The 13,628-nt window shown below is 35.8% G+C and overlaps 2 protein-coding genes across 4 annotated transcripts in view; both read right to left on the bottom strand.

The window, feature by feature from the left end:
• The window catches only part of LOC126744587 (dachshund homolog 2), an 842,630-nt gene that overhangs the window by 152,646 nt on the left and 676,356 nt on the right, over nucleotides 1–13,628 (bottom strand). The gene's annotated exons all lie outside the window — the stretch shown is intronic.
• Nucleotides 11,993–13,420, bottom strand: LOC126744591 (trichohyalin-like). Its single transcript, XM_050452093.1, has 2 exons — nucleotides 13,121–13,420; nucleotides 11,993–13,087 (listed from the first exon to the last, which is right to left on the bottom strand). The coding sequence occupies exons 1-2, from the start codon at nucleotides 13,418–13,420 to the stop codon at nucleotides 11,993–11,995; spliced, it is 1,395 nt and encodes a 464-aa protein (XP_050308050.1).

Below are 13,628 nucleotides of genomic sequence, written 5' to 3'. Positions count from 1 at the left end.
TTGAAGAAATTGGGTCACAAACACGAAATTGAAAAAAATGTTATTGCATCTCTTGAAAATCCTATATAACTTAAAATTGATAATAAAATCCTATGATTAATTAAGTCGAATGCCTTTGTGTAGTCAAGTAAAATTAAAGCAGTACACTTCCCTTGATCCCACGCTCGGAAAATGTCATCTGTCACGTCAGCCATAGCCGTAGTACAGCTATATTCTTGACGAAACCCTGATTGTTTGAGTGGCAAAATTTCATGACTGTTCAAAAATACTCGAGCTTGATTATTTGCAACTTTTTAGAGAATTTTGGAAAAACGGGAAAAATGCTTATTGATCGGAGATCTTTAAGTTCCTTTGGTTAAGCTATTTTGCCCAAAGGCGTGACTAAGGCGTGTTTCCACATATTTGAAAATACTGAATTTTTCAAACATAAGCTTTATTTTTTATGGAAAGATTAATTTATTAACTCGATTTTGGTTATTTCTTGCAATTGAAAAGCATGTTCAAAATTTTTAACTAAATTATTACTATAAAACTGCAACAGATTCTGATTTGCTTGATACGGATTAGTACAGTTAGAGGTAAAAAAATTATTAATTAAGTTTACATTAAATAATTCTGAAGGAATGTTATTTTGTCTATTTTTAACAACATTAAGTTTTTTCAGTTCTGCCCAGGTTTCCCTACTTGATAAATTGGAATTAAATTTTGTTCGTAAAAAGGCTTTTTTCTCATTACGAGTCGCTGCCGTCGTGAAATTGCGCAATTGCTTATAATAATCATAGGCCGCTGACTGTCTTGTAGTTTTAAAGTTACCTAACGCTCTATTTGATAATTTCTGAAGAAGCCTTATATTTTCAGTTATCCAGGGAGCGTATTTGTAGTTACGATTGCGTTTAAAGGTTTTGATAGGTGCATGTCTGTCAAAAAGAGCTAGCATGGTTGCAGTGAAAAATTCCACTTTTTCGTTGATATCACGCAACTCATAAATATGTGCCCATGGCAATGATTTAAGATCGTATTGAAAATTATTAAGATTTATTTTATTTAAAGAACGAAAAGTAAATACCATTGGATGCTGCTCTTCAATTTGAAATTTAAATTTTAGAAACACGGGAAAATGATCAGAAAATGTACATTGTGTGCTCCGGCCTCTTGTATGCATTCAATGTTTGTAAATATACAGGGTTTATATGAGTTGGTTCATTTATTACTTGGGTAAGGCCAAATGTGTCCATTATTGACTCTAAGCGTTTAGAATTATCTAAAAATTTTAGAAAATCAATATTAAAATCACCAGTACATATAATGTTCTCAGATAAAGTATATAAGTTGGCCAAAATATCCTCTAAATGCAAATAAAATTGGTCTTTATTATAATTTGGTGGTCTGTAGACATTTCCTATAACAGCATTATTATTATAGGTGACTTAATCGGAATCCAAATACCAATAAAATCAAGTGATAACGTACTCACAATTTAAAAAAAAAATTAGATTTTATGTAGAAGGTCACTCCACCACCACGTCTGCCCAGCCGATCACATCTAGAAATATTGTAGCCTTCAACACAAATATCTGAACTATCTATACTTGGGTGCAACCAAGTTTCTGTCACCCCAGCAATGTCCGAATCAACATCAAAAACATAATTTTTAAAACTTGCAGAGTTGGCGTGTAAGGAACGTATGTTAGTATGAGAAACAACAAGAGACATTTTAATAGAAAACCTTAGTGAGAGTTAAAAAAAAAATACAACAATAGACCAAAATACTTAAAAAATTTAGAATACTTAAAATACTTTAAAAATCTACCCTAAACCTACCCAAAAAACTGTCTTAATTAATCAGAAGTAGGTATCTAATTTTTATCTGGCACCTTATTACATTTATTACTACTCACACTTTCACTTCTAAGGGTTCTTTTTAGGGGATGATTAGGATTCTTGCTATCGCTACAAGAAGTTTTTCGTTTAGGAGTCGGATACGGTGGTCGTTGAAACTCAAGACGTGATAGCTGCGTAGCTTCTTCCTTTTTCAAGTCTTCCGGGGTCCTGCTTTGTCCTTATATGAATAACACTTTATTCCTAATGTATGCCTCCATGTTTCTTTCTTTCGCTATTTTTAAGTGTCTATAAAGAAGTTTATGTTCGGATTGTTCCTGATCGGTGCGATCGTGATTTATATAAATTTGTGTCGCCTTTAATTTCTTAGAATTCTTAAGAATTTCTTTTTTCAAAAGGTAGTTCACCAGCTCTAATGAAGCTGCTCGATGCTTTTGAGCTGAGGGTTGACCTAAACGAAAGGAATTTCTTACGTCGGAAAATCGGCATTTAACTCCTAATTTGCTGTTAATAATATCTAAACAAGTACCAAGGTCTGAGATTTCGTTCTTGCCCTCTTCAAGACCGTGAATAATCAATTTGTATATTTTTGACTCTCTTTTAACTTAATTCAGCTTTTCTTTAAGCTGTTGGACCTCTACCTTAAGGGCTTTGTTTTCCTCTTTAACTTTTAATAAATCCTCCAATAGCTCCTTTCTTAATAATTTTAATTTTTCGGCTATCTGTCTTCTGCTCTCTTACTACATTTTTTATTTTTTCGTTGCTACTTACTAAGCTCTGTATTAAATCAACAAGAGACTTATTCTTTATAATTTGCAAAACCTGAAAATGATCCAATATATAAAGGCTGCCAAGTTTCACAAATTAAAACCCACTATTTTTGATGACTTTGAAGATTTTCTTTTACTACCAATTTTTAATGCTCACTTAACTAAAGCTGATCACACACCAAATTGAAGAAAATAATAAGATAATGGGGCGGTAATTAGTAAAAATCGGTTTTAATTTTTAGATTTAAATATTGGACAAACGTTGGACAGCTTCCAATTTTTAGGGAACATACCCTGATTTAATGAATCGTTAAATATTTTGTACAAAGGGAGATAAAGATAATGTACCATGCTTTTAACACCCTGTTGGGAATTTGATTAAGAACTGCATTCTTACTTGCATCAACTTTCGAAAGTGCAGTTTCAACATCAGGAGGCCCTATACGAACAATTTCAGATTAAACTAAAAGAACTAAATTAAACTTATAATTGATGTTGTCGGAATCAAGCAAGTTATTTTGGTTGCTAGTATTATATATGAAAAAGAAATGCTTAGCAAAGAGCTTAGTCTCACCAAAAAGCATTATACTAGAAATATTGGAATCACCATTAAAATAAGGTCTTAAGAACTTCCAGAAAAACCTGGTGTACTTTATAGCATTTTCAGCCCTACCAACATAAATGCTATAACAACCCTTAGATAGCAACCTGGCTTTCAGTCCTAAAGAGCTACATTTTGCATAATCAGCCGGGGAACTGGATTTTTTATATCATTTGTGGGCAATTTTTTTTCTCTGGGATAAGATTTTATAGCTCCTTGGAAAACCAAACTGGATAATGACTGCTAAAACAGTACTTTTCTATAGAAATAAACATATCAAAACAATTATATAACATAGAGTAAGACTTAGCAACATTGATATTTAACTCATTAATAGACATTATTTTTACCCATAAAGTAGAATCTGCAGGTTTAAAATCGTAATAAAAACTCACAGGTAAAGTTAAATATTTAGGCTTACTACAAGGCAGTACCAGTTCAAAAGAAGGGTGGTCTAAATCAGTATTACCAAGATTATAACATTTGATTGTAGAAGGTAAATTTGGAAAGCTGAGGCTGAGAATTGACCCTTATTCATTAGGCGCCCCATTGAACATGAATTACACTAAGTTGAAAAAGGTAGTGAATGATAGAAAACTGAATTTCGAAATAATATGTTAGTAGCATTTAGACCAGGTCATCAATTAAAGTGTTAAAGTGACATTTTTATACAGGTCACAAACTTTTGCAATAGATTTACAGTGCGTAGCTGTTGCTCATAGCTAATTAGCTGACAAACTTGTTTCCTTATAGAAACTATGCACTATTGATTTATTCATATATGTTGTCCTGTTAAAGTGCTTGGTAGGTATTCAAAAGCTTAAATTGAAGTACGGCTTTTTTATGGTTCTTGAGGTTAAAGTGAAAATATGGGTATTTGCAAGAAAAGGGCTCGCCTTAATATCATCTACTAATGGTCGTATACTGTCGTGTCCAGCGCCGGCTTCAGATATGTTCTGGTGAACCCCAGACAGCAACTCTTCTCCCAGGCTTCCGCAGCTCACCATTTTCATAAGTCTGCCACCACTTGTACCTCAGATTAACCTTTTAGTTGTTTCGTACAATAAGCAGAAGATCAGAGAGTGTTAATGCCACCAAAAATTAACACCACTATATTCACCAAATGACTATGAGTGCACAGAGCTCAAACTAAAAATATGCTATTTGCGTCGTTTTACCTCCTTAGCCGAAGCTGTGAACTTAATAATATAAATATTCTCTTCCAATTTATTGAGGAGAACTAAGATGGGTTTATTGACTTATTTGCCTTATGATATAAAAGGCTAAATCCCAGTATATTTGATACCTGTCGTTTTTAAAGGTTCTGGCTCTCGCTGGCTGACCCTGTAATTAGTATCTGGGATTTAAGTGAACTGACCTTTATAGAAAAGCATTTCACTGACTTTATCTTAGCAAGCTAAAAGGATTTGTTCCCTCTCAGACTTGTTGTCTAGTTTAGCTCATTGTACAATAAAAAATTTTTAATAATTTTTTTCTGGTTACTCCATTAAAAATTAATTGCTTAAACTTATGTCATTAAAATTAGAACAATATTTTAAAGTTGAGATATCAAAAGTTAAAAGGATTAGTTAGGTATGAGTTTATTCAGATTATAGAAAAATATACCGAGTTTCAGTTTAAATTAATAAAACCTAAAATGACTTATAAAATTAAGCGATTTAAAATAATACGTCGCCACCCGCTTTGCAAAAAAGAGCAAATTTATCTTTTAAAATTCACGGTATGTCGAGCTAATTTGACTTGATGAAGTCGACTGTGAAAAAGTCGCAAACAATGTGAGATAGTGACCAATGACTTGGTGACTTGTTTATGCCTTAGTAAGCACGACCGGCTACTCTGATTGGTTTGGACATTGAAATTCAAAGTAATAAAATTATCTTTTGTTTTTTGTTTCATTGACTAAGTTAATAAGGTGTAGGCAAAAGAAAATATTTCTTTTTAAATATTTTTCAATTGAATGGCCTTTAGAATTACTCCATCTGTGATCGTTTTGGTGGTTATATGATAAATGGGCTAATGAAGTACTCATTTTTGTGTTATACATAATTTTACTCTTCTAGGAATGGAATAATAGCAAATTTCCATTTCTAAGGACAATTATCTTGCTCATGCTTATCTGTTTCTTTTATTCCTTATATTACATTTGATTTACTTGTAGTGTATATTAGGATTCTAGTTTTTATTCTAGGATTCTAGTAGACAAATTAATATATCGGTGAGGTCAGCGGCTGACGGTTTTGATGAATTTTAAGAATACGATTTGATATTTTTGAAAAAGATCTAGCGTTTTTACTTTTGTGGGTCGCCTATTAAGGTAATAGGCTTTAGTTTCTTAATATTTCTTTAACCTTTTAGTATGAAATAAAAAACAAAACAAATAATAGTCTAATAATACAAATCTACGAATCCTTCTCTAGGCTTACTGTATTACTGGTTGCCAGCTCAACAAAGCTGAACTGCTTGTCTCGTGATTTGCGGGTTTTGGCAATATAGGTTACCACTCTCATCACAAGATGGCTCTAGATCGAGTTGACCGTTGACACTAAGTCATAATCTCAGACAGTGAACGATCATGCTATTTTCTTTTTTCCGATTAGGGGGTTAACGGGTATTTTTTTCTCGATTTATAGTGACCCAGCTTTGATTCCGTTGTTTTTCCTAATACTTACCCTCTACTTGGAAATAAAATCCTTTAGTAGTGTGCACAGCCGACTTTACTCAAGCCGCGAAATGATAACATCGGTAACATCGCTTTCAGATCCGTTTTCACATCAGTTCTCATGGGACCCTATGGGGATCGTTTGAATTCCTCTATTAAATTTGAGTTTTTAAGTGAAATTTCGAAAAGGAAAGTGAATGTAGTTATTATTTAGAACTTACTAAGTCTTAATAGCATCTCCCAGCTAGTGTCGGTGTATTATATACTATAAAAATAGTGATAGATGTTTATAAAGATAAACATCTTGTTTGTAAAGAGAAACAGGTGGAGCCGGTCGGCTTCTTAAGTGGATCATTGTGCTATTTATCGATTTTTAGGTTTGTTTTACTGTTTTACATATCACTTTTAAGATTTTTGTGTTGTGCTCTTATCTGTATGATTTGGGATTTTTTGTGAACATCTTGTGTTCAACTAAAAACTTATACCTAAGAGCAAGGTTTATGCTTTATTCATATAAAAAAATGTAGGTTTTGTTTTATTTATAAACATATATAACATATCTGTTAAGGAATACCCATAGTATTAGTAAGTATAGGTAAATCTATTAGCTTTATTTATATCTGGGAACTCATTAAAGATTTTTTTTTTGCCTTTTGAAACATGCTTTGCTGTGTTCCCGGTTATAAATCTAATTACAAAAGTAGCTTTAGAGCAGGGAAGGCAAGTATTTTGGTTTTTGGCTTCCCCAAAGATAAACAACTTAAAATTAAATAGCCAAAAGCCATACCTATAGATAATTGGGCTCCTACTCAATATTCTGTGATGCTAAGCATAATGCCAAGCATTTTGACCCGAATGATATTGTCAGTGAAGGTAATCATCCTTTACCTGATGGCACACTCACTAAGATTAGAGTTAAAGCAAGCTTAGTTTGCTCAACAGTGTCTCAAATTTTTCCAAATTTACCTGCATATTTAACAAAAATAGTACCTCTTTCTAGAAAAAATCTAGACGAAAGAAATAGTGAACAACAAAAACATAAAGAACTTGCCAATGAAGCCTTTGAGCAACATTATTTCATAACAAATTTTGAAGATATTTTTGTTATTTTCTCATTCAACTGTTAACGTCCATCTTCTCTTTAGCCTCTTCTGGAGCTAAAAATCTTGTAACTTCTCTCTGATATTCATCCTGTCTTCCCTGAGTTCTTTATTTGTAATAAATCTGCGTTTACTTAAAAGCTTTTTTCTTTCTAACTTAATATTAGAAAGAAATCGTGCTTAAACCACTTTGTAGTCAGTTCTTGTGTTGACTCTATTTAAAACTGAAACATTTTTACAATATTTTCAATTATTAGAGGTGTTATAGTCGATTTCATTTTTTATTGAGTTGTCCGGACCTTTTTAAGTCTAGGAAGTTTGTCTCCTCTACTGTTTCTATCTCCTAGTCCACAATAAAGTCAGAGCTCTGACTATTAAGTGCGTTTTTTCCCATTGCCTTGCTAATGTCTATGTCTTCATACAGTTGTTTTACTTCTTCATCTTCTGGGTGCTAGTAAGCGCATTCATACGTTGATTACTTGAATTGCATAACGATTGTTTAGTTTCAGCATTAGGTATATAACTTGGTTGGATATAGCACAGAACTTAGTAACTCTGTGTTTTATTCTGCTATTAACGAGGAGAGCCACATGGGTTTTATCTGTTCCTGCAGTTCATGCCATGTTGCGTATGTTGTAGATGGCAATATATATTCGTGAATGTGAATGAGCCAATTACGTGATGGGGATACAAAACTATATTTCTATACTTTAAACTTGAGTGATGCTTGTATAAATATTATTAATCAAATATGAATAGAAAGCGACCTACATGCTAAAGTTTTTTTTAAAAAAACAATGAGTTGTCCCAAAATGACCTAAAATGGATTTTACCTTTCGAATTTAAATTAAGTAAGTAGTCTCAACTCGAAAATCTATTTTGCGTGTTATATATTGTAACGAAATTCGGGAACACACTTTTATTGTCAACGTCAAAAGCACTAACCTAACTCGCTTTGACTGTCGTTTAATTGTTTCCAAGGTAAAAACTGACTAAACAATTAAAACTGAATGATTTGTCACGAAGCGCGTCCTTTTTAAAACCCGATGGAACAGTTTCGAAATATTTAGAATTATCTTCATTGTTTTTGCCCAAAGAGACCAATAATTTTAGGAGAATACTGACAGTCAAAGCAAGCAAGTATACAAATTCTAGAAAATTAGAACTACAGGGATTTACAATAATATAACCTAAATAACCTAAATTGGGGCCAAAATGGGGCTCTCAAACAAGATGAACTACCTAAAAACTAAACACTATAGATGAAAATAATAAACCAAACGTAAGTAGAACCCTAAAGAAACCCTACGAATCAACTTTAACTACACAATACTAATAAAATTGTACAAAAACTAGCAGAATAATTAACGTATTTACATTTTCATAATACTGCTCCCCTCTCAATTTTGATCGTCCCGATCAAACATGGGACCACCTGAGTCATGATAGGGCGCTAGCCGGACGATGTTTACAATTTTCATCTTCGCTGTCGGATGTCGCTGGATACGATACACCACGTCGTTGATTCTGGTGACCACATTGAATGGACCTTCCCAATCCTTCTGGAGCTTTGGTGACTTGCCCTTCGTCCTCCGTGGATTGTATAACCAGACTTTATCCCCAGGATTAAAACCGGTAGAATTTGCCTTTATGTCATAACGTGATTTCATTCTGTTACTTTCTAGATGAAGTTTATCCCGTGCTTGTTAGTGAACAATTTGTAAACGCTCTTGTAAATGGTCGACGTACTCCTCCAGGGTTTCAGACTTATGGGGTCTTCCAGTAATAATGTCCAAAGGTAAACGAAGTTCATCACCGTAGACAACTTTTGCCGGGCTTTTTCCAGTTGACTTGTGGATAGAAGAACGATATGCCAATAGGAATGGTTGTATACAGGTATCCCAGTCGGTTTGCTTAGAGTTTACTACCATCCTTAAATAGGTTTCAAGTGTCCGGTTAAATCTTTCAACCATTCCATCAGACTGAGGGTGTAGTGGGGTTGTACGGGTCTTATTGATTCCCAGCAACTGGCATACTTGTTGGAATATTTGTGACTCAAAGTTCCTTCCTTGGTCTGAATGTATCTCTCTGGGTACACCAAATCGACAAATCCAGTTCTGGAACAGCACTTCAGCTACTGTCGTTGCTTCTTGGTTTGGAATCGGATAAACCTCGGGCCACTTACTAAAGTAATCCATAACAACAAGAGCATATCGGTTTCCGGAGCTACTAGTAGGAAAGGGTCCTGCTACGTCTATGGCAATTCGTTCAAAAGGTGCACCAACAAGATACTGCATCATCTTTCCTCTTGTCCGGGTTTTTGGGCCCTTGCTTGACGAACACTGCTCACACTGTCGGCACCAGCGTTCAACATCTTGATGACTGTTCAGCCAGTAAAACCGTTCTCTCACTTTTGCCAAGGTCTTACTAACTCCAAAATGTCCTCCGCCGACACCGCCATGAACAGCTTCAAGGACTTCCGGAATACGTTTTCGAGGAAGGACTGTCAGATATGTCTTTTCTTTTCCATCTACGCTCTCCCAGACTCTTTTTAATAATCCATCTTTTATAACCAATGAATTCCATTGAGACCAATAAGCTTTAAGTTCTGGAGATTTGTCAGAAATGTCTTTCCATTCTGGTTTTGAAATTTCTCGAGATTTCAGTTCGTAAATAAGACCAAATACTGGGTCATCACACTGATCTTGGATTAAACTAGCTACATCCCACTCTTTAGAACTGTGAAGGCCAATACGATTACAAGTAAATATCTCTGGATGCTGTTTTGATTCCTTTTTAAAATAATGTTGACATGTTTCAATACAGGGTCTTCTCGATAAAGCATCGGCATTTTGGTGATATGCGCCTTTCCTATGTTCTATTGTAAAGTCATACTCTTGTAATCGTTGAAGCCACCTTGCTATTTGTCCTTCGGGGTTTTTAAACTGAAACAGCCATTTCAACGAAGCATGGTCGGTTCTAAGGATAAATCGTTGACCATACAAATATTTATGGAAATGTTCAATAGCTTTTACTGCTGACAATAGCTCTCGTCTAGTGACACAATAGTTTCTTTCTGGTTTTGATAATGTTTTACTGAAATAAGCTATTACTTGCTCGCCATCTTCATATTTTTGTGATAGAACGGCCCCAATTCCAACATTACTCGCATCGGTATCCAAAATAAAAGTTTATCCAGGAATCGGATATGTTAAAATTGGAGATGTGCATAGTGCTCTCTTTAACTGTTGAAATGCTTCTTCACAGTCTGTTGACCAACTAAATACCACTTTGTCCTCCGTGAGCTTATGTAGAGGCTTTGCAAGATTAGCGAAATTTCTTACAAATCTTCTGTAATAGGTACAAAGGCCCAGAAAGCTTCTTAACTGGTGTTTGTCAGTGGGTCGTGGCCATTTTTCGATCGCCTCTACTTTATCTGGATCAGTCTTGACACCTTTTTCTGATATTACATGGCCAAGGTATCGAACTTCTTTTTGAAATAAGCAACATTTTTTAGGACTTAGCTTCAGGTTGGCCTCTCGCAGTTTAACAAATACCTTTTGAATATTCTTCAAATGATCTTCAAATGTTTTCCCCAGTATGATAACGTCATCCAGATAAACTAAACATGATTCCCAAGTCATTCCACGTAAAACTGTGTCCATAAGTCTCTCAAAGGTAGCTGGAGCATTGCAGAGTCCAAAGGGCATTACTGTAAACTGCCAAAGTCCTGTTCCAGTCGAGAATGCGGTCTTTTCCTTATCTTCTGGGTGCATCTTTACCTGCCAGTATCCACTCTTTAGATCGAGTGTTGAGAACCATTGTGAACCTGATAGCGTGTCCAGGGTGTCGTCAATTCTTGGTAGGGGATAACTGTCTTTCTTGGTAATATCATTCAGTCGCCGATAGTCTACACAAAATCTAGTGGATCCATCCTTTTTCTTCACTAGCACAACTGGAGATGTCCAAGGACTCTGAGAAGGCTCTATCACTCCTTGTGTCCTCATTTCTTGAAGCATTGAGGAAACTTCTCCTTGTTTAGCTATCGGAATTCTTCGAGGTGCTTGTTTAATCGGAGCATTGTCTCCAGTGTTAATTCGATGCTGCACCAAATCAGTTCTTCCCAGGTCTTTATCGTGCAAGGAAAACACATCTTGATTTTCTTCAAGAAGACGTCGCAATTTACTACACTGGTCCATGGTTAAATTGGCAGAAGATTCTTCAAATAGGTTTTGTAAACATACAGGAAAAGGTCTGTTTGAATAACGACTTCTATCAGCATTTTTCATGACTGCCACTACTTCAGAGCATACGCCAATGTTCTCTCCTTGTTTCAGGTGTTGATCATATCCTTTTAAATTTACCATTCGAACCAAAATAGTAGATTTCTTCTGCGTAGTTAACGTCTTGGCTGGAAAAATTCCTTAACCATATAGTTTGCATTTTTCCATGGGCTCAATCAAAACAGTTTCTCCCTCTTTTCCTCCAGTTGTAGCATAAACCACCACCTCTGAATTTCCTGGTATAGTAACATCCTTGAATAACTTAACGACTCTGGTATTTACTTTATCTTCATATAGGTGGTGCATAAAAATCTCTTCATTTCTCGTCGTCAATATCCGGTTATATACATCCATTTTAAACTGCTGAGCATTCATAACATCTAATCCTAATATGACATCATCCATGATTTCTGCCACTAGTACTGGCTGTTGGAATGTTGTTAAGCCAATGGTGACTGTAGCTTCGTGCAATCCAAGAATCGGGATCCTTTTTCCATTTGCAGACTCCAGAATTAAATTGGGTGGTGCTGAGAGCCTACAGTGTGCTACGATGTTCGGCTTCACGATAGTATGACTTGATCCTGTATCCACTACCATCTCACATTCACGGCCGCATATTTTTCCCGGTACTACCAAGCTCTCTCCAGGATGTGGCAGCCGGTTTAGTCTTATACGTGGGGCTTGGTAGCACCCAGCCAGCTTGCGCCCCATAAAGCTGACTAGTTGAAGTTTTCCTGGTTCCTTGGATCTCTTAAAGGCTTGGGGCATTGACGTTTAAGGTGCCCCTCCTCATTGCAATTCCAGCATTGCAATGGTCTTTTAGGTTTCCTCGCTAATAATGATTCAAGCTTCTTTAGGCGGTCTTCGAGATCACTTTCCGAAGTTCTGATTTGTCTTATTCGTGTCTGCCTTCTAGTTGCTTGAAAAGCTGCCTCATACTCTAGTCCATGGGCCAAAGCTTCTGATATACTTTTATGATGAGCCATCCTTAGAGCGTGGTTAGTATCTGGATCTCGAACTCCGTCAATAAAACAATTTATAGAAATTTGTTCTCGGAACTCTGTTGGGGCTGAAGGGTAAGCCAGATTTACTAATCGAGCAACATCGGCCTCAAACTGTTGGAGTCCTTCCTCGGGTTGTTGTCTTCTAGATTTCAATTGAGCCTGGTACACTTGTTGTAGATGGGCTTCACCGTATCTCATCTCTAAGGTACGCACCAGTACGTCGAAATTGAGCTGATCCTCAGATGGCACCATTCTTAATATTTCTGTAGCTTCTCCTCTAAGGCTTAGCTTAAGATTGATTGCCTTTTCTTCGTTATCCCAGCGATTTCCCCTAGCAGCGGCCTCAAATTGATTCAAATAGGTACTCCAAGCTTCTTTGCCGTCGAATTTTGGTGGCTTTACTTTCATCATTGTTTGCATTCCAGGATCGGGATGAAGAGGAGTCCGTTTTACTTTCATCTCTAGTTCTTGGATCTTTTTTTGTACTTGCCCCAATTCTTCTTCTACTGTTGCTTCAAAGTTAGTCATTAATTGTTTCTGATTCTTCTCCAGATCTTCTTTAAGTTGTAAAACTCGTTCCTCTTGTTTTCTGTCTCGTTCCTCCTGCTCCTTTTTAAGATTATTTTTTAAATTAAGTAAGTCATCTTTCATGGTTCGAATCAGGTCTTCATTTTCTTTCTTTAGGTCATCTTTCATGGTCTTTATCAGGTCTTCATTTTCCTTCTTCAGGTCAGATTTAATTGTCTTTAGTAAATCTTCCTGTTTCTTGTCTCGCTCTTCTTGTTTGCGGTCTCGTTCTTCTTGTTCTTCCTTCAGTTTACGGTCTCGTTCTTCTTGTTCTACCTTCTGTTTACGGTCTCGTTCTTCTTGTTCTTTCTTCTGTTTACGGTCTCGTTCTTCTTGTTCTTCCTTCTGTTTACGGTCTCGTTGTTCTTGTTCTTCCTTCTGTTTACGGTCTCGTTCTTCTTGTTTGCGGTCTCGTTCTTCTTGTTCTTCCTTCTGTTTACGGTCTCGTTGTTCTTGTTCTTCCTTCTGTTTACGGTCTCGTTCTTCTTGTTCTACTTTTTGCTCGTCAAACTTCCTTAATAGCAGCTCCATCAATTTCTCGGTCTCCATCTTGGCCTGACTTCTTGTTAAAGGCATCCACTAAAATGAGCTTCCAAATATCCTTTACTTCTGACACCAATTGTAACGAAATTCGGGAACACACTTTTATTGTCAACGTCAAAAGCACTAACCTAACTCGCTTTGACTGTCGTTTAATTGTTTCCAAGGTAAAAACTGACTAAACAATTAAAACTGAATGATTTGTCACGAAGCGCGTCCTTTTTAAAACCCGATGGAACAGTTT

Source organism: Anthonomus grandis, chromosome 14 (genome assembly GCF_022605725.1).
Source record: "Anthonomus grandis grandis chromosome 14, icAntGran1.3, whole genome shotgun sequence".
Lineage (NCBI taxonomy): Eukaryota > Metazoa > Arthropoda > Insecta > Coleoptera > Curculionidae > Anthonomus > Anthonomus grandis.
Note: the sequence above shows the minus strand (reverse complement) of the source record. Positions and strands in the feature narration are given on the sequence as shown.